Source organism: Trachurus trachurus, assembly GCF_905171665.1.
Source record: "Trachurus trachurus genome assembly, chromosome: 13".
Taxonomy (NCBI): Eukaryota; Metazoa; Chordata; class Actinopteri; order Carangiformes; family Carangidae; genus Trachurus; species Trachurus trachurus.
Window position 1 is genome coordinate 9,240,128 of NC_139892.1, and position 27,678 is coordinate 9,267,805.

Here is a 27,678-nt window from a genome sequence, read left to right on the forward strand (position 1 = left end):
TATTGCATGGAAATATATTTGTCTTCTTAATACTTCTGGGTAATAATCTGAGTTTGGTCTTCTTATCTGAAGTTATTTAGGTTAATGTGCTTTTGTACCATAGTAGCTATAATTATTTTGTAACATAATGGCATACAAATTCAGAATAATGCATCTAATCACTCAAATGCAACACATTATTTAAATTTTATTTACTGAGAAGTCTGGAAATTAGGGTCTTGAAAAAAGTATGGCATTTTGAAATTTCAAATGTGTAGGAACCTGTATAAAGATAGTTAGTTATAAGTCTTTGCAGAGGGTATTTAGATTTATGTTTTTCACAGTCCACCTCTCTAACGTCATGTTCCTGCATTACAACCTTTCACTTCCTCCCTCTCCCTCTCAGAGACGCCTTGGTCACCAGCTCTGTGAACTGCTTGACCAGCTTTCTCTCTGGCTTCGTCATCTTTACTGTGCTGGGATACATGGCTGAAATGAGGCAGCAGGATGTGTCTGTTGTGGCCAAAGATATTGGTGGGATGTCGCTCCGAAACAAAACAAAACACACTGAACGACAATTCAAACTCAAGTGTACAATATTTTTATCTTGGAAGAATGGAAAAAGCATGGATGAATTCAGCATCATGTCGTTTCTTTCTCCACCAGGTCCCAGTCTGCTGTTCGTCATTTATGCAGAAGCCATAGCAAACATGCCCGCTGCCACTTTCTTTGCCATTATATTTTTCCTCATGATCATCATGTTGGGTCTGGACAGCACGGTGAGTTTGTTGTTGTCGCTCTTTCCTATGCAAAAGTGAACTGTCTTGCATGTCCCCCCTATTTCCATCTGTGTTTTGTCTACTATCTCAGCCCCAGAGACAAGAGGTTTCATATTTGCAGATACTTAATTCTGTTTTGACTCGTACTGTATGTGTCTTCTGCAGTCATTTCTCCATAAAGAAGGTGTTGGGCATTATTTGTCCTCGTGGAAACAAGGAAAACAATGTGACAGGACTTTCATATCACTGTTGTTGGGTGGCGATCTTGTCTCTCCGTAAGCCTGTGGTTATCTGCTCTGAGGCAGCCAGCTGGAGAGACCTGTAAGGCTCTTATCACAGGCTGATAATCAGCGTGGAATCAGCACCGGGGTTTCTATGCCCCTTGATTCTATGACTGAGGATATTACTCCAAAATGTGCTGCGTACGTGTAGGACGCAGGATCTCCTCAACATTTTGTCTCTTAGTTTTTAGGCAGCCATGGATTTTTTTATATATACTTTATTGCAGGATTGCACAAGTCGTTAGTTCATGTTCCAGTACACATCACATTTTAAGCCATTGGAGCATTCCTACAATGTATGCAATTTGTAGTGAAAAACATCAAAAGAAATAAAAAAAAAAAGTTAATAGAGAAAGAAAAAAAAGGAATAATAATAATAGAAGGGGAAAAGAGGTGGGACAAAGACAGTTTTTTTAAAAAGCACAAGATAGAACAAAAATATATGTATTTATACATACACGTTCTCTTCGGAGATCTAGTAAACATTTCTTCAGGGCTGGACTCTTCAGTTTTTCTATTTATTTATATAATCAATCCACTTATTCCATCTTTTCAGACATTGTGGTTCTTGATTTCTGATTCTATATGTATTTTTTTCCATTTCCAAAATATTATTTACAGTTAATTCTTAGCTATGGGTTTTTGATGCACTGACTGCTGAATAAGTATTGACCTACTGCTGGACTGATCGACATCCCAGTGGCACTGTACAGTAATATGTACATGAGAAATGATCCAAACAGCGTTATGTAGTCAGCTTAACTGGCCTTTTCTCACCTTCTACCCCTTTAGTTTTCATCTAAGTACTCTAATAAGTTCTTTATTTCTTCCTCCATCTTCTACCTACTCTCCTCTCTCCAGTTCGCGGGGTTGGAGGGCGTGATCACAGCGATGCTCGACGAGTTCCCTCATATCCTGGTGAAGAGGCGCGAGTGGTTTGTCTTTGGCCTGGTGTGTGTCTGCTACCTCGGGGCTCTCTCCACTCTCACATATGTAAGTTTACAGTAACAACCGCATAACTATAAAATGCTGCTGCTGCTTTCTCTGACTCAATAAGACAAAAATAGTTTAGTAAGGTAGATCCAAAACGAATTTGTGTGGTTTGACGATGCTGAGAAGCTAAAACATCTTTTTCAGTTGAATACATTTGCATTTTCTTTATTTTGTGAAAAGGCTTGGGCAATGAGACGAAGAGCAATATATACAGTAGTTGAGTACTGAAAGTAATCTTAAATTGTTTATTTATGTCACATCTGTGTGGTAGGTAACACCAATAGGAAGGACTGTGTCTAGTCTTTTTTTTTCTTGTATTTGTCAGTAAATGTGTCTTGTAATCCCATATGGGATGGGCCACAGTGAAGGCATGACACGAAAAAAAAAAAAAATCATTAATTCATTAATGCTAGTAAGTAACATGAATTCAAGACTTTGATTGGTCATATTCTCAAATGTCATTCAAATATATCATAAAACAATAAAAAGGGTTGTGCTTTTGTCAAAGGCATCTTCAGTGTTGCCACTGAATGAAATGAATTTAGAGCAGCATGAATAATCCGTTTATCTCCAACCCTCATTACAGTTAAGTACTGACTAACATGCATCCCTACTCCATTAGACACACAACATGTTACAGGCCTGTCACGGTCAAAACATTTCTGATGAAACTTGTTGCACAAGATTCATTTGTAAATTGCTTTAAAGATCATTCTTCTTAGGTTAGGTTTAGGTTTATTTATTTAGCACATATTTATATTCAATGGTGCAAGGAGGGAACGAAGCCAATTGGCTTGTCCATAAGTTCCACCCCTGTCACAAATTACAACAAGACAAATTTCTATGGCTAACAAATAAACATTGAGAAAAAAAAGAGGAGATAAAGTGCATACAACGTTATATGAGCAAAAATGAGAAAAAATGAAGAGATAAAGAACAAAGTGATCAGTAACAAATAGAGACAAAATAAATAAGGTACAAAAAATTCATGAATTGAAATCATAAAAAGACAGAGTAAGGATGTGGGATATAGTAGTGGAGTAGATAACAGAAAAATCATGCAAATTATGATACAAGCATGAAATTTGGTCTGGTTGTTCTCTAGGGTCTATTGATGAAATCTGTCCGATTGGACATGTGAAAATCCAAGATGGCGGCCATTTTTCAAGATGGTGGCCAAATTAGCCCCCTGAAGTTCCTTTTTTTCATAGCAATGTGTGTAGTTGACTAATTTGAATGACATTAGTGATACATTGTATTGTATTTGTATATAGACACATGGATGACATTATTAACTCATTGAGTGCCAGCCCTTTTATAAAATGGTCAGTGCCATGTGCCAGCGTTCTGGGGCATTTTGAGTAATATGTCAAGACCCAGAGAATATTTTGTACTATGACTCTGAAAACACCAAACAGCTCAAAGGAAAGAGGAGACTCTCTATTTAACTAGGGAAAAAACCATTTGTTTGTACCTTGTTCCATTCTTGATTTATCTTAAGTTGAATAGAGCCTGGTTGCACCAAAAAGACCACTTTTTTTCTAGAAAGCTGAGAAAAATGCATTTTTGTGAAAGAGAGTCTCTCAAAAAAAATAGTGATTTATCCGTTTTAATTTTGGCTTCAAAAACATGTAAGACATCTGAAAGTTTCATTTCACATGTTTTTTCATTGACCCCCCCCCCCCAAAAAAAACAACAACAACAAGTACGAGCGGTTGCTGCCCCCTCAGCCTCTCCTACGCCCCCCTCCCCTCCCCGCCCTCTCCTCCCCCTATCCTCTCCTCTCCTCCTTCTCCTCCTGCTGCATCCCCTCGTCTCTGCAGTAGGGAGGGAGACGTCGTGGCGTCTTCAGCCTCTCTGCTGGACGCGGCCGCGGCAGCGACTCACCCGCTGATCTCTCGGTTCGTCGTCACGTCGGTCACTGACTCCGCGATCCGCCTCCGCTTTCGCTTCGGCATTTCGGTGCTGATCATCTAGATGAGTTTACCTTTCCTGCCTCCTCTGATCACTTCATGCTGGAGCTATGCTAATAGCATCTGTGGCTAAGCTTTCCTCCAGCTCCAAGTTACACTTGTTCCAGGCTCTGCCCGTCGTTTTCTCTAGAAATAGAAACTTTCCCCAACTTTTTTTTATCTCTGTACCGATCGCGCTCGTCTTCTCCTTCTTCTTCACTTCTTGCTCTGATCTACAGTCTCATTCGTTCTACACATCCCAGAAGCCCCAAAATTACTCAGAGTGTGCGCGAGAGCGTCCCCATTTACCAGCCGCAGAAAACTGCATTTGACGTCTATGGACGTCAATGGCACTCAAGCGTTGGATTTTGATTGACGTCCATAGACGTCAATGGCACTCAATGAGTTAATGGAAAAGGGAAAAAAAAGATTAAAGCAGAAGTAAGCGGAATGTTTGTGTTAATATAAGTCTTAAATAGTTATATCTTCCGACAGCAATCACTTATATAGAGTAAGGTGACCAGATTTCCGAAATGAAAATCGGGGAGATTTTCAGCGCGGTGGTCCAAATTTAAATGTTATCATTATGAAATGAATAACAGGGGCAATTACGTGTTAATGTATTTTACAAAGCAAATGAGTAGCCAATAAGAAGTTACCCTTAACCCTTCCAACCTCTCAGTCACTTCCAGCTACCTTCACCCTGTAAGGACGGTGCCCCTAAAATAAAAAGGAGGCGCTCTCCAGCCGGCTCCCCCGTCACTCACCTGCAGCTGCACAGACGAGCAGAGAGAGCTCTGCTGTCTGCCGCAGCACAGCGGGAGCAGCGCGCGTGTGTTTTATAAAAAAAATTTTTTTTAAAAAGAGACCAGCCGGTCGGTACAAGCCATTTACCGCGCACGTAACGTCAGCACGCTAGTTATACTGGTTTAACCCTACAGTTTAACCATAATAACTGGAGTTTGCATCCATACGCAACTTTTTTTCTCCCCCATTCAAATCGGGGACATTTTCGGGGACAGCTTTAACCGGGGACAGGTCGGCTAAATCGGGGACTGTCCCCGAAAATCCGGGACGTCTGGTCACCCTAATATAGAGTGTTTGGTCCGAAACACGGGTCTGTCAGTCACTCTGCTCTGCTGTAAGCCAAGGAGAAAACTTTCCTTGTATCCTACAACCTTTATCCAATGAGGAGAGAGAACGGCATAAAGGGGCGGTCCTCTCTGCGTGTGCAGCCAAGGGATGCGCGTGAATGTGGTGGTGACGTAGGGACGAGGAGGGCGGGGACTGCTAACTCCATTGGCCAACAAGAAGTTAGCCAAAACGACCGAATCGCTTACTTCTGCTATAACTTTACTGGAAAAGTTACGAAAAAGGACACCAATAGGCTAATAGGCTGTGTAACTTCACACTAAACACAAAAGTCCCTCAAGCTGCTACTGGTCACATATGCAGCTGCAGAGTGCTGTGCAAGGAAGCCCTGATTTGAAGCTATTGAACAATGTTTGATTTATTAAACATAAACTGGTCTTTCCTGTAGGATTTATTTTAGGCTACAAGCCTGTTTCTCAGCATAGCCACCTATTAACTATCATGACAACAAAGCACTGACAAATAAGACTGATGTGATCATTCATATCGAACTCTGTAACACTCATGACACAAGCCACACATGCTCTCCCTGTGTGATGGCCTGGGTAGTGGATAGTCTGAGGACAGAGAGCTTTCAGGTTGAAGTTAATAATAATGAAATGCAGCGATGAGACTGTGCTAGGTCTCTGCTGTACGTCTTGACCACATGTCAGCTGTTCAGCTGTAGTAGAGGAAAACTCGGCTTGTGCTCCAGTCATTAAAAAAAAAAAACTCTGGTTTAGCGACCGGGCTAAAATGTATGCGGAAGGACGCTGTAGGCTACCACTGGTCCTGCTGCATACCTGACGCGGTGTGGCACACCTGTCGCTCAGCAGCATACCTGACTGACGCTTTTATTTTGTTAATTGGGATAGTTCCACATGAGCCAAAGTAGTGCTACATTCAGCCGAGCCTGAGACCAACATACAATACGTAACACTCAGTACGTTTTTACATGACACTTAAGAAAACCGAATGATTGCCTTATCCGACTATAACTGGACAACTGAGTTCATGTAAACGCATTAGTCCAACTAATATTGGAGTTCTCCAACTCTGATTCAGACACCCAGATAATGCGATTGGAATTGGACTTTCTCCGACATGTATAAAGCCCTTAATCAGAGTTTAACTGGACAGCGCATGTGCTCATGCTCCACACCCCCCGCACTGGTGTAAGACCCCGGAATAGAAACATCCAAGACAGCCGGTGGCAGAAGCTGTTGTTGTAGCGTTACGCCGTTCTTGTCTGCCCCTGGAAAGTCACCATGACCACGAGTGTGCACCTGATCTGCACAATAAGTAACGCGCACATTACGTACGAGATGAACAAAGCTGTACAGCTTTAGTAGAGGAAAACTCGGCTCGTGCTCCAGTCATTAAAAAAACAAAACAAACTCTGGTAACGACCGGGCTAAAATGTATGCGGAAAGACGCTGTAGGACGCTGTACCACTGGTCCTGCTACATACCTGTCGCTCAGCAGCATATCTGACGCTCTATTTTTTTTAACTGGAATAGTTCCACGGCCAACATAGTGCTACATTCAGCCATAAAACACGTAACAGTGTGGCGTTGTTGCCTTCTCTTTTCACTGACAGCCCCATTCCCCCTTGTTTGCATGACAAATAACACTAGAGCATAATCGCAGCCTGCGTGTAACAAAATCGCATTTGATCATATTGCATTATAATTGCAAATGCAATTAATCATTGAGCCCTTTGTGCAGGTGACACTTCACTCATCTTTTGTTTTAATGTTTACAGTTCTTTCTTTCTCACGTCATGCCCCCCCTTAAAAACTCTGGCGCCCCCCCACAGTTTGAAAAACACTGTTGGGCGCTATACCTGTATAAAATCACAAAATCCAACTCAACAGACTTGAAAATATAGGAATTGACACCAAGATCAATAAAATAAAATAAAAACTACACACATTAATATAAAAATAGTGATTTATGATTTGGCAGCCATCTTGAACAATGGCCGCCATCTTGGATTTTCAAATGTCCAATCAGACAAATTTGATCAGAAGCCTCTCGAGAACAAATACACCAAATTTCATGCTTGTATCATAATTTGCACAATTCCACTCAAATTTTGCTTTTATCTGCTCCACTATAATAGAGAGAGCGGGAAATTCAAGAAAAGTTAAGATATATTTTTAGCTGCTTTTTAAAGAGTGAATAGGAAGATATGGATCTCTCTCCTGTCGACTCTCTCACCTGTTGACTGTGAAGCACTTTGATGCAAATGCTCTTTGCTTTTAAGGTGCTATATAAATAAATTAAACTTAAACTTAAACTTAAACTCTCTCCTTCCTACCCTGCGTCCTGCCTCAGGGAGGAGCATTTGTGGTGAAGCTGTTTGAGGAGTACGCTACCGGCCCCGCAGTCATCACCGTGGTGCTGCTGGAGGTCATCGCTGTGTCCTGGTTCTACGGTAAGCTGTGTAAGGAGTGGTGGCGATGATGATGATGTTGATGTTTAGTTAGTTTAGTTGGTAACACTTTACTTGAATAGGTATTCATAAGATTGACATAACACTGTCATAACCATGACATAAACACCAATGAATACTTATGACAGCTGTCGTTAAGTGTTATTCGGTAAGTTATGTCACTTTTAATGCAAAGTTGACATTGTTTGAGATGTTTTTGTTCTGACAACTTGACATAAAGACAATTTAAACTGTCTTAGCAGACCTAATTGCCAAACTTTAAAAATTATGTCAAGTTCTCATAACAAGGAGATCTCAAATAATGTCAACATTACATTAAAAGTGACATAACTTACCGAATGACACTTAACGACAGCTGTCATAAGTATTCATTGATGTTTATGTCATGGTTATGACAGTGTTATGTCAATCTTATGAATACCTATTCAAGTACTGTAAAGTGTTACCGTTTAGTTTAGTGAGTTGATTTCGGTCCTGTGAAACACTGTTGTTTCTATCTTGTTCCAGTCTCGAGAAATTGGCGGTTGAATATAGGTTAGTTTAGCCCAAATAAGCCATTTTGGCACCAAAATCTTGAGAAAAAGAGGTTTTGTGTTGGCCTTCTCTGTGGTGGCCCAGACATTGTGGAACAGCCTACTGTACCTCTGCATATTAGGACTGCACAAACACTCGAGCACTTTAAGTCTCTTTTAAAAACTCATCTCTTTTCCATGGCATTTTAGTTAGGTTTTATATGTTTTATATGTCTTTTGTTTTATTGTTTTATTGCATGTTTTACTGTACTGTAGCTACATTACCTGTAATTAGTTTTATTGTTACTAGTTTTGCTTGTGTGTTTTATTGCACAGCACTTTGGACAGTATATACTATACGATATAAATAAATATGTATTGTATTGTATATTTTGCTTTAGTGACACCTCAACATCTGTACAGTTGTTCTCTTGTACAGTAAACAACCACAAAATCAACACTGACAAATAGGGCCCGACCGATATGGATTTTTTGGGGCCGATGCCGCTTACGATTATTAGGGGGGAAAAAACCCGATAACCGATTAATCGGCCGATTATTATTATTTTTTTAATTAAGTTTTAAAATTGTATTACTATAATAATATATCTATATATATTATATAATATATAAATTAGGGCTGCCTGGTCGACCAAAAAATCATTAGCCGACTAAAATTTCATTGGTCGATTGGTTGCATGAAAAAAAAAAAACATTTGAAGCCCTGTCTTGTCAAAATGAAGTCAAAATCAATATGGGCTTTTATTTTGAAGGGCCAAATACAGGAAGTCATGACACGTGATACTTTTTTGTTGTTGTTTTTTTTACAAGGCACGGCGTCTCTCTCTCCCTCTCTCTCTCTCTTTTCAATTAAAAGCGATCAGCGGTTGCTGCCGTGCCCGGCACCGTGTCAAAGCGCTCACCGGCGGTCAGTCTCACGGAGCAGAGACATGATAGTCCCCGCTGCAGTCAGAGTCCCGCACCGCTCCACGCCGCCGCGGACCCCCGCCCCACCCGTCACACAGCCTCAGCTCAGTCACTCCCTCCCTCATCTACTGTGTTTATTGGTGATAAATGAGCATACTGCCGTGCCGGTATATAACGGTAAAACCCGACCCCGACCGGCTTGTTGAATCTCGGACCCAACACGGCCGGAGACGAGCATTAATTAATTAATTCACAACCCGACCGCGGTAAAAAAGAAGAAAAAAAAAAAAGGGGAAACAGAAAGCCAGTGGCAACACTGGTTTTGAGACAGATCAGTCACTCTGCTGTGTGCTGTGACTGAGGTGGTAGTGGATGGAGTTTGTCATGAGGTCGGCGCCGGTGCGGGGGAATCTTTTCAAAGTAAAACCAAGTTTTATTCCCTGCATTTTATTCCTGAAAATATCGGCGACAATCGCCGAGTTTTGGCCGATTACCGATTAGTTTCAAACGGGCTATAATCGGCCGATTTAATCGGCTCGCCGATAAATCGGTCGGGCCCTACCACAAATGACTTTTGATGACAAAAGATGATCTGTGCCCCCTACTCTTTCTTGTGTTAAGCATTTCCCATGATGCAGGGGGGATTTGGCATCCTAAGGGGAGGGGGGGGGGGGGGTTATACGTTATACTTTTACATCTCTCAATCCAAATGCGTTTTTCTGCACTTTATTTTGATGATACAAGTCTGATCTTCACAGAGGAGTGCGACAAGATATGCAGCATGACGTTGCAATTAAAAAAAAGTCGAGATAACTCAGTCAGAGAGTATAAATTGAAAACAAAACAAATGTACCTTGACATGTGGATGATGATGATGATGATGATTTGTGATGATATTATGAATTATAGTTATGGTGGGGATGAAGGTGAGGAAAGAGTGCAGAGGATGTATAGAATTTAATTTCCTCTCTTTGCTCCGTGTCCGTGTGGTTTCAGACACAGACAGACAGACAGACGTAGAGAAGAGAGATGGAGATGAACTCCTGATCCGTGGGGTTTTGTGGTGACTGTGTCTCTGTGTCTTCCAGGTACCAACCGCTTCTGTAACGACATCCAGGTCATGCTTGGTTTCTACCCCGGTTGGTTCTGGAGGATCTGCTGGGTGGCCATCTGCCCCTCCTTTCTGCTGGTGAGGCTCATGCACAGGATTCACACACATACTGTACACACAAAAACACACAAACACTCACTGTCGACCAACAAGCACATGGAAATAGAGGAGTTGCAGTTGCAGAGCAGTTGTCAGATAGTTATTATCTCATCAGCAAACTCGGCGTGCTCAACACCAAAGAAGAAAAGTGAACCGGGTGCCAGTCCCAAAAAATCAGCAAAGTACAAAAAAGTTTTGACAGCACTCACTATAAGTTTAACACTTTAAATCCTGAAACTGCACAGCAGCAAGCAAACGGACGCTTTCAGCAGTCAGCCGTCCTCAGCGTTAAAGGCTTAAAACTTTTTTGTTCAGACAGGCTTTCCTAGGTTGTTCCTAGATGTTTTTATTCTCTCTGCACTTTAATCTCCTCCTTTAGCTGTTTTATCTACTGCTGATTTTAATCGTGTCTGATTTTTCTCTTAGTCTTTTGTTTATTTTGTTTCTGGTTTCTGTAGCACTTTGAGATTACTTTATGAAAAGTGCTTTACAAATAAAATTTATTATTATTATTAACTGGTTAATGGTGTGTGTGACACCCTTTTTAACAAGAGCCAGCTGGTTCCAATTAACATTAACATGTCAGGTAAGATACAAGTACAGATCATTCATAAATAATACATCGAACAGTCGGGATACACTAGAAAAAAGTCTAAGCACCATAGCAAAATAGAAAATATTCACGTGTAAAAAACAATGACAAAAATATAAACCAAAAAACATGAGAAAATCCTTTTCTGTAAAAATCGACAAGTTGTAGACATGACCACAAGTGTCCCTACTGTCCAATAATATGCATCAAACAATAAGAATAAAACATACATGGGACCATACCAACGCAGATGACAGAAAAGTGAATGATACATCCGCTGCCTGTTAGATAGATAGTTATTATCTTTCATGACAGTTTGTCATGTGTATCCTGTAATATCAGACCTCTGTTTTTCTTCCTCCTCCCACGTCCAGTTCATCATCATCAGCTTCCTAGCCTTCCCTCCAGAGGTCACGTTGTTTCACTACCACTACCCTCAGTGGACCACTGTCCTGGGATACTGCATCGGGGTGTCCTCATTCATCTGTGTGCCTGCTTACATGGTCTACCACCTGCTCAACGCCAAGGGAACATTCAAACAGGTACAACTCCTTCCTTCTTGTGTCTTCATTTGCCTTCTTAAAGCCCCAGTATGTAACTTATTTAGCTTTTTATTAGCAAAAATAAAATATTTCTTTCATAAATACGTATTTCACTGAAGTGGAATCACACCCGCATACAAATGAAAGCTTTCTCGTACCTTAGAATGAGTTGTTACAAGTCGTTACAAATACATAAGGGGACGACGCACCGAACCGAGGCGGCCATGTTGCATCGCCATTTTTTACGTTCAGTGGCAGCATGACCGTAGGTAACCATGGAAACTCAGTGGAGCTGTCAGCTCGGGGAGAAAGTTTTCCAGGTAGCGCCTGTTAAAACTGTCACCACTGTGTAGTGTGAGGACGGAGGCACTGATGTTGCATTCAGGTGCAGTCAGACAGACGGCCGTCAGCAAACCAACCGGATGTCATTTTACTCCACGAGAGAAAGACGGTAAAACGTGGGTCAGGTAAACAATACCACATCACCATGACAACATATTGTCACGCCTGTATTGTTTTGCCTCGTGCTGGCGGACCACTTGTTTACATAGACGCTTGTTTATCCTGTTACATGCAGCGTCTGTTGTCTGTCTGACGTCTGCCCGATTTCACGTGAATGCAACATCAAGAATATGTTCAGATATGCAACCGCACCGCTAGATGGGGGGAATTCCTACATATTATACCTTTAAGTGCATGGTTTCTATTGATTTCCCAACATCTTTCCTCGTCCTTCTCTTTCTCGCCTGATCCTCTCTTGACCTTCGTTGCTTTTTCCGAAGCTGTGAGGCCTCCGTCCTTTCCTTTCCTTTCCTTCTAAACACTATCCTCTCCTGGCTGTTTTTGTCTCCCTGACACATCTCAAGTGACAGACAGGGATTGCCTCCCTTTTTTTTTCTTTTTTTTCTCCGTTCACTGTCAGGGTCTACCCTCCCCTGTGAACACATGACAGGAGATCAGGATCAAAGGAGCAGAGAAGGAGGCGCAGGCCAGAGATCGGCAAAAAAAAGAAAAAAAAAAAGCCATGATAACTTCCAGGCCCCACAGATCTTGTACACACTTACACACTCACGTAGGGTAATACCTGATGAAACACACACACACACGTAACACTCCTCACTCCCTCACTCATATAGACACACAGTTACACATTCTGCAGTGCATGTGGGTGGACGGTCCTGTTGCCAGGTTTGAGGATGAAGAAGTAAAGGCCATCAGCATCAGAATACCCAGCCTGACAAACAATAATAATAATAATAATAATAATACATTTTATTTATAACGCTTACATAAAAATAACAACACAATTAAAATACAGAAACAATGTAGATGATTAAAAGAGATATGAAACGGGATAGACGAGGATAGAAGAACAGAAAATTAGACATGTTTAATTCACAGATTAAAGGCCAGTTTAAAAAGGTGGGTTTTTAGGAGTGATTTGAAGGTCAAACTCAACTCAACTCAACTCAACTTTATTTATATAGCACTTTAAAACAACCGTAATTGAAAACAAAGTGCTGTACAGAGACATAAAACAATTAAAGACAACAATTAAATAAATAAAAGTAAAACAGTTGTTTCATTGTTTTTAAAAGCATTTAGAAACAATAAATAAAAGCACCATTGATTACACGAATCCCTAAAATACATTTAATAGACAGGTTTTAGATTCCAGTTTGTTATATTGTGTTGTTCTCTGAGCTAAGCATCTTAAATTTTTTGCTCCCGTGGAGCCACATGACAACATGTCTGCTCTTTGCACTGTATTTTAAGAACCTCACAAGTTACATAATAAATACGATTTAGAAAACAACCGGTAATTATCCGCATTATCGTGATCATTATTACCTTGTTATACCCTTTGTGAGAGCTGACAGAAGGTAGGAGGACATCACACGGGCCGGTCGACAGATCGCCTCTGGCTGCTGTCCAATGTTGACACTGCTGCCAGGCCGCACAATACACTGACGCACAGTGTCAACGCATGAGAACACACGAGGCAGAGCAGGGTCAAAATGTTTGAGTTTCTCTTGGTAGTACAGTAAAACAAGGACTGTGTGTCATTTGTAACATTTGCCCACACTCTCCCTCAAACTTACTGTAAGTGTGCGTACAGTGCAATGCTCTCAACCATTCTGTAGCAAATCCCCTGCACCGTTTTTGATAGTTTCATTTTCTTTGACAGATTGCAGCTTCTCAAATGTGAATATACAGCTCTGGAAAAAATTAAGAGACCACTCCCAAAATGATCAGTTTCTCTGGTTTTACTATTTATAAGTATGTGTTTGAGTAAAATTGTGTTTTATTCTATCAACTACCGACAAAATTTCTCCCAAAATTGAAATAAAAATATTGTCATTTAGAGCTTTTATTGGCTGAAAATGACTAAACTAGTCTAAATAACAAAAAACATCAAGTCTTTTCAGACCTTGAATAATAATAATGCAAAGAAAAAATGTTCATATTTATTCCTAAACAACACAGCAAGAATATTTTAACTATATACAAATATATAAATCAGTTTTTGTGGGATAATGTCAATGTTTAATCCCAGCAGTGTTTTTTATAATCTTCCTATAAAACCAGATGTGGTTCAGGTGATGACCTCATCATTAAGGAGAATGAGTTGTGTTTGTGTTGGTGTTTAAAAAAGAAAAGAAAAGAATGACTGTCATACATGTAGAGATGCTTTTAAGAAACATTTGTGAAAGTGGTCTCTTGTTTTTTTTTTCCAGAGCTGTAATTGATTTAGTTTTATTTTAGAGCACGTTTGAGCAAAACATGACATTTAAATGTCATAGACCAAACCATGGATCAACTGATCTGAGAAAGAATTGACAGACAAATCATAGTAATGAAAACAAATGTTAGTCCTTGCTTTTGTTTATCCTTGTGCTTTTCATTTTATAACATTTTTCAATCCTTCCAGTGCAGGTGGTTTATTCGAGCATCCCTACAATTTACTCTTTCTTTCCTTTTCTCTCCCCTCTGTCTGCCTCTGCCTCTGCCTCTTTACCCACAGCGTCTGTTGAAAAGCATCACTCCAGAGCCCGGCAGCGACGACCACAGAAACTTCATCGTCACCAACGCAGTCTGACCAAACCCTGACCAAAAGGAAGGCGCCAGTCTAGTGACCTAGAACGCCCTCTTCTGGACAAACTGCAAAACTACAGGACCAAGGGGCTACCTTTCACCGTCTTTGCCTCTTTTCATACATACATACATACACCTTCACTCATTTGTCCTTTCTCACACTAAAAAAACCTAGAAGTGGAGGTGTGGAAGTAGGTGGAGCCAGGCTGCGGTAGCTTTGTTTAGCTTCATTTTGGTTTTCTTAAGCTGGTTTTAGTTTCAAAAGAGTTTCTCTGGAGTTCAAACTCAAAACCCTAAAACTCTGTTCATGTTTCTAGTTCCTCCATTTAAAGTCATCAGCTAAGACAGTCCAAACTTCTCTTCAGGTAATAGCAGCCGTAGCAAATATTTTATACAGCTATACATTAAGTATGATACAATCTGTGCTCATGTAGACAAAATAACATGCACTCAACCTAGAGATACTGCACATTGAAAATCAAGCTGGAGATGGAAACATTTCAAAGCACTCTTCACTGTTTATGGTTGTACTTTCATACCATGCTGTTAAGTTATGCATTCTGATATGTAGCAAAAATTCAGGTATCTTTTTACATCTGTTACTGAAGCCAAATATATGATATCTGTTCTGTTTTGTATTTCTAAAGATGTTTCAGTGTTGTTATGTCGTTACGTTGTGTTGACTGGCATGTTGGACAAACGATGGATTTGAGTTCTCTACACTGTGAAGCACTGTCTGGTAGTGACGAGTGGAGTGTGTTTGCATGTGCGAGTTTGTGTGTGTGTGCGTGTGTGTGTATGTGTGTTTGAGAAAGACAGACTGTTATAATGTCCAGTGGAAAAAAGATTCACAGACAGAACCAACCTTGTGTATTCATTCTATAACTGCAATATAAGATGTTGTATTTATTTTATATATATTTTATTTTATTGCTCATTGTTTTGACTTCCCTCACACTTCAACCATTTCAACAACACATACAGTAGAGCTGATTGGTCCATGTTTTAATCTCAGTGGCGTTCTGCACTCTGCTGTCTTACTGCACAACTGTCAGTAACAGAAACCAAATATGGATCAGAGCTAATTGCATCGTCACTGCTCTTTACTTTCTACCAAAAAATAGGGTGTTTGTGTGAGTTAGTATGCACATGTGCCTGTGTGTGGGAGTGTATATCTGTATGTGTGTATGTGTGTGTGTGTGTGTGTGTCAGAGCAGGAGTTAAAAAAAAAAGGCGAGTACTGTACATCTACATATGTATTTACTAGTCAGTCTGGTATTGGTGTAATCACCTTGGTTAGTATGTTAGTGCACACGTGGATGGTTGTGGAAAACAAAAAAGGATTTGAGGCGTCCAGCCCTTTCATGTATGCATGCTATGGTGTGTGTGTGTGTATACTGTATTTCGGCGTGTGTGCGTGTGTGGGTGTGTGTGTCTGTAATGTGATCTCCTGTTGTCTTGTTAACGGCCAAAATATCTTATGAAGGAAGTAAACTCCCTCTTGCCTCTCTCTCTCTCTTTCTTGTACCTCTCAAGCTTATGTAAGATCTATATATGTCAATAAAAGACTGTATTGAGAAATACACCTGTATAGAATAAAGATATATAAATATATGGGAAATAACAGATAATAAAGATATATGGAAATAAATATCCTGTCATCTGTGAATTGTTTTACACATTAAAATTAGTTTTCTTTATTTCATCCTTTAACGTACAGTACAGGCTACAATTTGACTTTTGTTTTTGCAAAACAACAAAAGGATTTCACTTGTTGCCTATACATATTCAGAATTAGCACAACAAGCTAATAACCATATGCCAATGAATAGACTTCTGTTCAGTATAATAGTCGCTATTATTAGACCATAAGAGCAAATCTAAAAAGACAAGTTTGTTTGTTTTTTCAGATAAAAGCTGCATATCACAATAAAGAAGGACATTTTCAAGTTAGAAATTTGCTTTATTCTTGTGGTGGTTTGAAGTTTCAACCTCAGACCAACAACTCATTAAGCCAAGCCTCTGTATCAGACACTCTGATTGGCTGTGGTGTCACGCAAGGAGCCAATAGAAACTTCAGATGCGTATGAGAGACAGGAGGCAGGAATGGGCCAAAAAAAAGGGGGAAAAATGCTTTAAATTTTTCCCAATTTCTAATTGATTCAGTGTTTAAAGTCAGTGACACACTCACACCTACAGTGACTTGATTAAAAGCGCCTACAATCCAGTTTATATAGAAAAAAAAAGTCAGTCACTTTAATTAATCACAGAGGAAACAAGCTCCACAGACAACATGAAACATTGAACCATATTCACTCCCAGTTTATCCGGTCATGTAGAAACACATCAAACAAAACAACAGAATTTCAATTTTAATCACACACCATCAATTTTGACATTAACCTATGTACCAGCTGTGTAGATAGGCTATTCATTAATATCGTTAACATGCCCATGTAGCCTAGGCTGCATACAAGGTCTGATCTGATGCTGTAATAACCAGCTGACCACATTGCATAACATTTAATAACATCAGTAGAGCCAGCAGGCTGATGTGGGATTTAACGCATACAGTACATGTAACATACTGAAACATTGTATGTATAAGGATTAAAGAAAGGAAGGAGGTGTATTTTCTGCAATGCATCAAACAGGACATGACATGCTTGAATCCTGTCTGTCGGACAAACCATGTAACGGGCCAGCAACACCATCTTCAAGTCATCCCAAACCCATTTTAGGCATTTCAACACTATAGTTCCTTTAATACTTTAATATGCTGCTGACAAATGTGACACATGTGACTGGTTTGAGTGTTGCAGCTAATTTGTGTATCTTTTTTTAACCGAGCCATGGAAAATGATAGAAACTACTAATTAAGTTTGAAATCAAATTACCTTTAATTTAGATTTAAATCTTTAACCAGGCCACAGATACACACCAGTCAGCAACAACAACAACAAAAATGTCACCTGTTTCAATGTTATGGCTGATCGGTGTATATCTGCAGCAGGCCCACATTGGTGAGCACTCTGGCCCTCTAACCCCTAACCCTAACCCAGCTCTTAAAGGAATAAATTGATGAGTAGCCTAGTATTTGCCCATGTCTTCATTCAAGACAATTGTGTTGATAGTTTTAAAATGGCTACATGCCACAACAGCTGAAGGAAATTGCTCAACTTAAATCATTTGCTTCTTTTTTTTTTATATAAATAGACTGTAGCACCAAAATCTACCATAATGTTCTGGTTATAAAGAGGAAGTGGTGCTTTCACATAACCAGATTAAAACTAATACAGCAGTATTTCAACCAGATCAGAGGGTTCTTCTCCGACTCGCGTGGCGCTGCTTGTGAGGCTGCTCTGCCTGTCACTGTTTACAGTTACTGTGTTTAGAGAGAGTAACGACTCCATTAGCCGTCCTCAGTGGCTGTGTAATGAGCCGCCAGCTCAGATTTGGCGTACAGCTCGAGTGAAACAGGACAACATCTGGGATGCAACGTTTTATCTGTGGCAAACATATGGAAACAATTAGAGCACACTCAGTTATGGAAAATCATGTTCAGCCCTGTCTTATGACTTGACTGATTTAAAAGCAGGGCCGACGCAACAGCATGAGTCCCATCTTGATCAAAGGTTTCAGCAGAGCACGTAATCTGTCTGTGTCTGTGTCTGTACTTAGGTGCACAACATGATGGTTTCTTGTCAGCGCTGATTAATAATCCTGCAACTGAAATCTGCAATCAGCTGCTTCAGCAAACAGCCCTGTTGTCTTCACGCCAGGGGCGGCTCCAGAGTATTTTCTGGTGGGGGGGCACAAGTGGTAACAACAGTGAATCTGGGGGTAACAAAAATGAAGGCTGCCATTGACCGCTCTCTTGAATATTTATATTGTACAGTTACACACTGTTTACACGTCTTCATCTTGCTTTTACTGGCCACATTGAATCTTTGACCTTGTAAGGAAGATGCCTATGACATTTCCATTTTCCACTTGTAAATATTAAAATTATAACCAATTAAAGCAGAAGTAAGCGATATTTTTGTGTTAATATAAGTCTTAAATAGTTATATCTTCCGACAGCAATCACTTACATAGAGTGTTTGGACTGAAACACGGGTCTGTCAGTCACTCTGCTCTGCTCTGAGCCGAGGAGAAAACATTTCTCGTATCCTACAAGTTTTATCCAATGAGGAGAGAGAACGGCATGAAGGGCTGTGTGTGCAGCCAAGGGACGCCGTGAATGTGGTGACGTAGGGACGAGGACCAATAGATCCATGACGAGGGCGGGGGCTGCTAACTCCATCGGCTGACAAGACGTTATGGTGCGCTCAAGGCAACCCGTAACTCGTGTTTTTCTGACCTGTGAAGTCGTACCAGTTCGATCTGGTACGAGTTCACGGGTCGGAAGTTACGCGTGGCCGTGATAATGCACTTTCACAGGTAAAACAGGTCGGAAAAACACGAGTGGGTTGCCTGGAACGCTACAAAGTCGTAAGTTGTGACTTGAAGCTGTAATTTACGGTTTCAAAAGCCTGCCTGGAACGCAGCATTAGCCAAAACGACCGGATCGCTTACTTCTGCTTTAATAATCAACTCTATCTTGTAAGTCTTAGCAGAATAAGCAACACAATATTCTCAAAGTGAACATCAATATCTTATACTTTTACCCAGTAGTTAGAGCTTAGCTCTGTACAAACCTCTTAGTGTTTTGTGTAAGAGTCAGTCAGTTATGCAGAATAACCACAACAAGCATCACTCAAATGGTAAAAATTGAGAACAATAACAATCTTACTGTGCGTTCACACTAAAAGCGTCAAAAACGCTCAAGGATTGGAGAGGCGCGTGGCGCAGTGGGTAAAGCGGCTGCCCCATGTCGAGGCTACAGTCCTCGCTGCAGGCGGCCCGAATCCCGCGTCATAGCCCTTTCCTGCGTGTCATTCCCCCACTCTCTGCCTCCCCCTTTCCTGTCTATCTCTATTGTGTGCTATCAAATAAAGGCAAAAAGCCAAAAAATATACTTAAAAAAAAGAAAAACGCTTGACGGTGGGCTTCAGACAAGACAGCTCCCAAAACGGCAAATATTTTCAGCCGCTTTGGTCGCTCGTCACATGACTGATGTCAAAGTTCGATCGCGCTGGTCATTGGGGAGCCGAAATACAAAACATTTTTTAAAAAGGGAGCTCTCTATTCTGACAGGTTGCCGCCAAACCGCGTCATAGCTAATTACCCTGAAGTTAACCAGGGATCAACTTCTTTTCTGGTGACGCTTTGGTCGCTCATTTTTATTTTACCAGGCAAATTGCTTGAGATAAAAAAAATCTCTTTTACAAGCATGGCCTGGCAAGCTGTGTTTGCCGGGCTCTCATTGAAAATGAATTGACTTCTGGCGTTTTGACGCTTTTGAAGCTTTTGGTGTGAACGCACAGTTACACACTTTTCTTTATTTCCTACACAGAACACTGGGATGTTTGCTGTACAGAGTTGAGCCTTATAATTAGTGCTTATAGCTCTTTACAGTGAACATAGCAGTGGGAAAGAGCTTTACACAATGATTGACACTGCCACAAGTCAATGACCATTTGGGGTGCCTGTGCCACCATGGAAGACTCGCCCCTGCTTCACGCAGCACACACACACATAGAGAAAGGAACAATCTTCAGCTCACGCCAAAGTATACAACAGTTATATATTATGTGGCCATGCAGTGACTGCTGTGTGCACCCATGAGGTGGCCAAGAAACTTTCAGAGAGGTGTCATTATTTCAGAGAGTTATGTAATCTTTTCACACATCAGCAGTTCTATCTGCTGCCAGGTTTGAAATGAAACTCAGTGTGGCCTTTTTTTCTTATTTAGTTTAATTGCATCTCGACTGGATATGCATACACTCTGTGTGCATTCACGCTTTTGAGTTGTGTGCCAACATCTTCTCTCATATTTGTGTATGTGTGTGTGTGTGTGTGCTTTATTGTGGCAATTTCCTCTGCGCTCCCTTCCCCTGACTGACGGACACATCCTGTGTTCTCTAGTCTGCCTTGCATTATCACGGCCGATCTATATTAAACAGCGCAGCACAGCCAGCGTATCCCTCCACCTCTGCACTACCTGTCATCTCAGCATCTTTCTGGCTCTGGCTCCCTGCCTGCTGCCTCACTATCAGGTGTCTATCAAGACCTGCAGCTCATTTCATCTCTTTCTGTCCCCTCCCATGCTCTCATATCTTCTTATTTCTTCTTTCTTGTGTGCATCTGGGCGAGCCAACCTGAGCCGTGTGTTTATTTGTGTGTGTTCCTCTCCTCCTTTCAAATAAGTCTTATGATTTCTGTCATTTTCAGAAAACTCCCCATGGGATTTCATTTGCGCTGTGATAACAGTCACACTCCATAGCAGGAGTTCACTTTGACTTTCCACTTTCCGGGGGAGCAGCCGAGTTTGACATATCTTTCAACTGCCTTTCTGCTCTGTTCTTGATGGAAATATTTTTGACAGCAATCTGGAGGGTCACTCTTTTATTTCTGACGGAAAAAAAAAAAAAAAATCTGGCATTTACCTTTTCCAACTTGCGCCGTCTCTCCTCTCTCTGCCTCTCCATTTCTTCCTCCACCCTGCCTCTCTGCTGATCCCCTGATACTGCCGCTACCTCTGAAGAACAGGAAATGAAACTCTTTTTTCCCCCTTCCAATCTGTCGCTCCCACCTTTTATCACACAGAAACCTTGATTCCCCGCAATGGCTGTCTCTCACTCCCCTAATGAACTCATTTTGCACGAAGGGAGAATACCATCTTATCTCTGCAGAGTATAGGGCCTCTTCTCTCTCCCTCCCTCTCTCTCTTTCTCTCTTTTCTATATCGCTTGCTTCTCCTGCCTTCTTTAGTTCATATAATTGTTGCCAAGATACACTGAGAGGCCCTTGATCTGTTGTCTTCTCATTACAGGTGATGAAATGAGAAAGATGAGGAGCGAGGGGGAGTGAAGTGATGGTTTAATGGTAACTCTGAAATGTTACTCTACTTGTGTATTATGAACTTCAACATGAAGTGTTTGATGACCATCATCATTGAATTACACTCAAGGTGAGACTAATACTGCCCAACAAAGGCAAAGTGCAGTATCTGTAAAAAATGCCAAACTGAGAGAACAGCTTTTTGTGTTTTTCATTGTCAGGTTTGAGCATCAAATTATGAATAACTACCAAGTCTAGAATTGATTAGATAAAGGTGGACTGAATTAAATGTATTTTGTAGTTTGTCTTTCTGACCAATTTTGACCGTTTTATGGCAGATACTGCACTTTTGCCTTGGTTTTGGTGCAGATACTTCACTTTGGCTTGGTATTAGCTACAGATACGGCGCTTTGCCTTGGTTTTACTCCAACTGAATTATAGAGTAAATTATAGAATGTAGGGAGTACAGTACTCTCTGCAGATACTGCACTTTGCCTTGGTTTCACAGTGCTTTTTTGGATGGACAGCAAAATAAAAAGCCCAATAACTCTGGAAATTTTAGCAATACCAATATCAATTTCTACCAGATTGAAGCGAATATGCCACACTTTTGACAACTCTGTGACTCGCCTGGTAGAGCATGTACTGTACCACGTGGACCTGGTCCTATAGTAACAGCAGTGGCCTTGGACTGGAGTCGGACTCATGGCCTTCGCAACATTTCATCACCCCACTTTCTCATTGACTTTCCTCTTTACCGCTCACTGTTCAGAATAAAGGTGAAATATCTGAAAGCAGAACATAGCATATGTTTATTTGTAATATACAAATTTCTAATGGGCCTCTGATATTCTTCCATCTCTTTTCAGCTACACACATCCATAGGCTGCAGGTTAACAGCATATTTCTCTTTCCAGCAGATCTTTGGCTACATCTACTGTATATTCTCTTTTAACATGCCTGCTGCTGTGGCTTGAAATTACCTACGCACAGCATCACAGCACACTGAGAAAAAGTTCTCGTCTCAGTCCAAATAGGAAAAGAAGCACAAGGGAGTGTGGGCTTCTGCCAAGATTTAAATCAAATTCAAATTCACAGTTAAAAATCAAATGTGTTCTTAGGGTTAGAGGAGAGTCCCCCTCTGATCAGTGGTGTGACTTACTGGTAGACCTAGATGGAGACAAGCCATGGTTAACCAAATGAGTTGGTTTTCTTGTAATCGCTGCTAAATGCAAAACACAGTGAAAAGGTCTGTTGTCACGTTGACACAGTTACTCTGGAACAATTATGAAAATGATCTTCCACAGTTTTTTTTCTTTCTTTTTCATTACAGGGGGTCGATTTAAAGTTTGTTTTTTAAAGGTAAAGTTTGTTCTACTAATTTGAACATTTTCTCCAAATCCTAATTCACGCTCCTTCTAATATGGACCGGAACTAGAGCTGCACTAGTCTGTGACCCTCTTCACATGGGTCACAGGACGGTGACTCATGATCATACAGTAAGTGCAACAATTACCAGCTGTTCTGAATAATATAATACTGTAGCTCTGCCATAGATTAACTATCCATAGCTGCGTTGATGTCTTAGGCCACAAACTGTAGTCAAATAGACAAGAAATGCAGGTATAGTGGAGAGTGGGGTAAAATGAGCCACTTTTTATATTCAGGATCACTATATCAAGGCAATTGTAGTTTTGTTGCTAACTAACATATCTTGTGCATCCCCACAAACAAAGTTTTGCAATTTTGTTGCATCTTGGGAAGAACCCCTCATTTTTCTCTTTGGAAGTAAAGCTTGGCCTCACCATAAACAACGTACTTTTCCTGTTTTCAGGAACATACTTACTGTAATCATAAACATCCAGAACCTTGAATTAATAATTAGGACATATACAGACAAAATACATTCATAAATGTATAGGGCAGGTGGCTCAACTTACCCCACAGCTACCATATTGACTTCACTACTCAGATAAAATGGTGCAGTTTCATGCTAGGTATACTACCTCATAATGTAGTTCATAGATACCACAACTCATTTATAATTATCTCTTTTGGTCTAAACACAATTATCATGAAACTTACGATAGATGAAATTCATTTTCGAGAGTGAAAAATGTTTTTTTTTGGACATAAATGCACTTTACCAATGTGGTATTTACCTTCACAGACTCCATGAAATGATGCCTTCTTCCTAAATATTTGGTCACATGCTCATATTTTTGTTATGGTTTCCTAGAAACAAGGGGTGGCTCAACTTACCCACTGGCTCATCTTACCTACCCCGTTCTCCCCTATAAGCAATAGTCACAAGTTAAAATGTGTAGACCAGCAAGCAGCAACCTATTGTTAACTTCTTCTCTTGTAGGATCATGTGTTCATTCTAAACCCTGCAGTCTCCAGAGTAAGTTGATTTCAATGTGGTCATATCCCCCCCTGTTGGTGTGAAGGAGTATGGAGACGGCGTTAGAGGAGCTTGTGCTGAGGAGCGCTGACCACTGGGGGGACCGGAGCTCCACAGAGAGGAGGAGGAGGATGACGTGATCAGGGTGTGGACTCATGGAGCAAAAAAATAAAAAAAAAGAGAAATGGATGATGACATCAATATTAAATTGAAATCACATTTAACGTTTTTGCTAAAACCCATGCAGCCCAGACTGGGTGAAAATAACTGACAATGACTGACTCACTTCCATCCAGAGTGATTGATGATTTTGTCTGTACATTTACACATTTCTTTAAATGTGATTCTCCTATCACTTTTTAAAAAACTTTTTATTTCTTTTCCACACAGACTACCCACCCAACCTCTCTCTCTCTCTCTCTCTCTCTCTCTCTCTCTCTCTCTGTCTCAGTGTCTGTGATCCAGTCTGTGGGGAGCAGAGCTTTAATTATAAGGAGGATTGTCTCTGTAGTCCCATTGTTTCTGTCCTGGCATTAGTCCCTGAAGTATAGCCTCATCCTCTTTTCTAATCCTAATCTTGTTTTCTCCTTCACACCTGCTTCTTCAGTCTCTCCCTGCCTGCTGTGGTTACCTGTTTGCAGAAGCTTCATATGTATTTTTTTCTCCTTCTTCTCTTCTGCCCTCTGCCCTCTGCACGGCTCCTTCTCCATCCGCTCTTTTGTCATCCAACGTGCTTTAGTAAATGTTAACTGTTTGGATATTATGTTTTCTTTTAGCTAAGAGGAGGTCTTTCCTTCTGCCAAAATGTTTTGGACAGACAATTTGTCTCCACTTTTAGCAGAGACGGGATATTACCCCAAGAATTGAAAACAAATAGAGGACGTTTCATTCATACACAGCTGCTCACACACACAAACACACAGGCCTAATGGGATACACCCAAACTGCAGGGCTGAATATGTGGAGGGGGGAGGATGCGGGAGTCATCAATCATTCTGCCACTTCTTTATTTGCAATCATTTCTGCTGTGTGTTTTCTCTATTTCTATCTCAACTCTCCATCTCAGATTCTCTCATCACTCCTTTTGATGCGCCTCAAGTGCGAGGCAATCACTGCTTTTTTCTCTCGGCACTATACCTAAGGACCTCCTAATCAGTTTGTTTTATTTTGTCTCTCCTTTTCTCTCTTCTCTCTCTCCTGCGACTTCAACACAGAGGCTTATTGGATGATCAATAAAAAGGAACGGAGGAGAAAAGAGATGGAGGATGGGGAAGGAGGAGAAGGCAATGACCCAGATAATGCAATGGAGTGAATCAAAATGAGCCTCCTAGACCTCAGCTTCACACCCCAGCCACACCTTCCCTTCTGTCCCCATGCACTGCTGCTCCCTCCATCCCAGAGCATCTACTTTGATTGTGTAATAATAAATGAATGAAGTGCAGTGGCCATGAAAAGTCAAGGGAAAAGGTATTTGCTTTGAGATCTGACACCTGACATCAAGGCTGTCTGAGATAAGGAATGTGTTAGAGTGCTGTGTAGTGTGTATCCCCTCTCATCTTTCACTTCCTGCATGACCCTCTCCTGACTTTCCCTTCACCATCACCCAACACCTCCCCCCCAACCCACTGCATTTACACCCCCAACGCCATATCTCATCTCCCAAGAGAGGTGGGTGGGTGCAAAACATGGAAGCACTGAGATGTAAGGTCAGGTCTTTCTTGTCCTGCAGCTGATCATGTGTAGAAGCAGAGAAGAACACACAGAGAGATGCATTATTCATGATGCTGTATAACCTATCTAATAATACCACACACACATATACACACACCCACATTTTCACTATATTTGTATCAATCATCATTATTTCTAGTTTGATTAATCGCTTGGTAGTGATCTTTGGATGAATTGGAGTGTAAGTATCCATTAAACACCCCAGCAAACCCTATTTGACAGCTGGGTGCCATTGCGCATGCGCGTAACCGGCAAGACAGCTGCATCAGTTGTGTGAAGCCAGTCTGCGTTAGGGAAGCTAACAGCGGAAGTTTATTTTTACCTGCCAAAATAAAAGCGTGAAATTGCCCGCTCTAAAACAGACAGTATGAATCATCGATTAAGAGACTCGACAAACACTGGGTTCATTATTTTTACGTGTTTTTTAACACAATATAAAATCCAATCTCTTATTTAATCATGCATTGGCTTGGTAAATTCAGCATTTCCTGTATACGTATTTTATTTTGAAAAACGTAATAACCGGGTGGGTGTCATGATTCTGTTGAGCTCGACACAAGCAGGGGCAACTAAGCAACGGCCGGAGAAATAACCTCCGGAGCTCAAGCTGCTCGGTGGTGGTGGTGTTACTGTACAGTAGTTTCTGCCCCGAAAATAACCATCATGTCCGGCGGCGTCTCGGCGCTTCACTGTCCGATGTGAGGGAGTCTCTGACCGGGCAGCAGCAGCAGCAGCAGCCGCCGACATGGCGCTGGTCACCGTCCAGCGGTCTCCGACACCGAGCACTACCTCCAGCCCGTGTGTGTCTGTAAGTGTCCGTGAACTGGTTTGACATTTTTTTTTGGCTCAGTTGTTTTTAGTTTCTTGTCATATACACAGAGGGCAGAAGCAAACGGTCGGCTAACTTAGCTGCTAGCATCATACTAACGTTAACTTACATCCTGAAAGTAACGTTAGTCGCATACAGGCTGTGCTCTTCTAACTTTATTTAGCTTTGTGCAAAGTTAAGTGGCTCTGCTAACTTACCTTCTTCAACTTTAGCTAGATGGAGCTCATGTTTGCTAACTCACTTCCTCCCATAGTCGTTTCAAATTAGCAGTTGTACAGTATTGATGTCGTTATTGATAATGCGCACCTCAATGGCTGTATAGTATTAACATGATATTATGCTGCCTGCTGGGCTAAAAAGTTATGTGTCCGATTTGACAGTCGTGTCAGGAACCAAACTACTGTAGCCTACAAATTGGCTTTTATTACCACTCAGTCAGTGGATTGACAGTGAAGGGAGAGCAGATCCATAGAAAGCAGGTTAATGTGACAGGCCTGTCAGACCCCGTTGGACGCAGTGGGACTGTCCTCTTATCCCCTCTGACACTTTGAGGCTCTCCATGCCTGCTTCCCAGCTCCTGACACAGATCCATCCATAAGATCTATTCTCTAATAATGATGCTTTATTCTTTTTTTTTTCTTTAATGGAAACAGGCAATAGCATACACAATGTATACACGGACAATACACTAACCAAAACAGACAAACAGAAAACAAAGGACAGGACAAACCTCACAACATAATAAAACAGGACCAAAACAGGACAGAAAAGTAAAAAAAAAAAAGAAGAGAAACCAAACACAAACAACTACAACAAAAAGGGATGTAAAACTACTAAAATTAAATTAACAGTAACTACTTAATATACATTTACTCAAGCATAAGTTTTTCCAATTTTTTGTTATGCATTTCCACCTTATCTTGATTTGTTGCGATATTTTTTTCCAAAGGAAATTGGTGACACACTTTATTTCTAAAATAAACCAAGTTCAAAAATGTTTTTTTTTGTTTGGGTCTTAAATATAAATATTTTCCCCAAAAGAATGATCGTGTTTACAATCTGCGGGCATTTTGCATCCAGTAGCCTACTCCCAACAAAATATTCAGTGGTGTAAATTCAGAATTAATCTTTTTGGGTCTTAGCCACTTTTTAATATCTAACCACAATCTGAGTACATGTGTACAATAAAAAAATAAATGTAGCTGGTCCTCCACTTCTTCATTGCAAACTTTCTATTTTATTTATTTAGCCTTTATTTCGCCAGGTTAGAAACAAGGGGCTTGAAGTTGATGTTCAGATTGTAATTTGTTCCAAAAA

General features: G+C 40.8%; 2 protein-coding genes across 2 annotated transcripts in view; both read left to right on the forward strand.

Moving 5' to 3' along the window:
* Positions 1-16,097, forward strand: part of slc6a4a (solute carrier family 6 member 4a) — a 31,316-nt gene extending 15,219 nt beyond the window's left edge. Inside the window, exons 8-14 of the mRNA XM_083984518.1 lie at positions 386-513; positions 646-758; positions 1,901-2,032; positions 7,456-7,555; positions 10,101-10,201; positions 11,189-11,356; positions 14,382-16,097. Of these exons, the coding sequence (XP_083840644.1) occupies positions 386-513; positions 646-758; positions 1,901-2,032; positions 7,456-7,555; positions 10,101-10,201; positions 11,189-11,356; positions 14,382-14,456 (817 nt within the window). The 3' untranslated portion in view covers positions 14,457-16,097. The remainder of the gene's footprint in view (positions 1-385; positions 514-645; positions 759-1,900; positions 2,033-7,455; positions 7,556-10,100; positions 10,202-11,188; positions 11,357-14,381) is intronic.
* Positions 16,098-26,181: 10,084 nt separating this feature from the next.
* Positions 26,182-27,678, forward strand: part of ssh2a (slingshot protein phosphatase 2a) — a 40,044-nt gene continuing 38,547 nt past the window's right edge. The window contains exon 1 of the mRNA XM_083984875.1: positions 26,182-26,340. Coding sequence (XP_083841001.1) covers positions 26,278-26,340 — 63 coding nt within the window. The 5' untranslated portion in view covers positions 26,182-26,277. The remainder of the gene's footprint in view (positions 26,341-27,678) is intronic.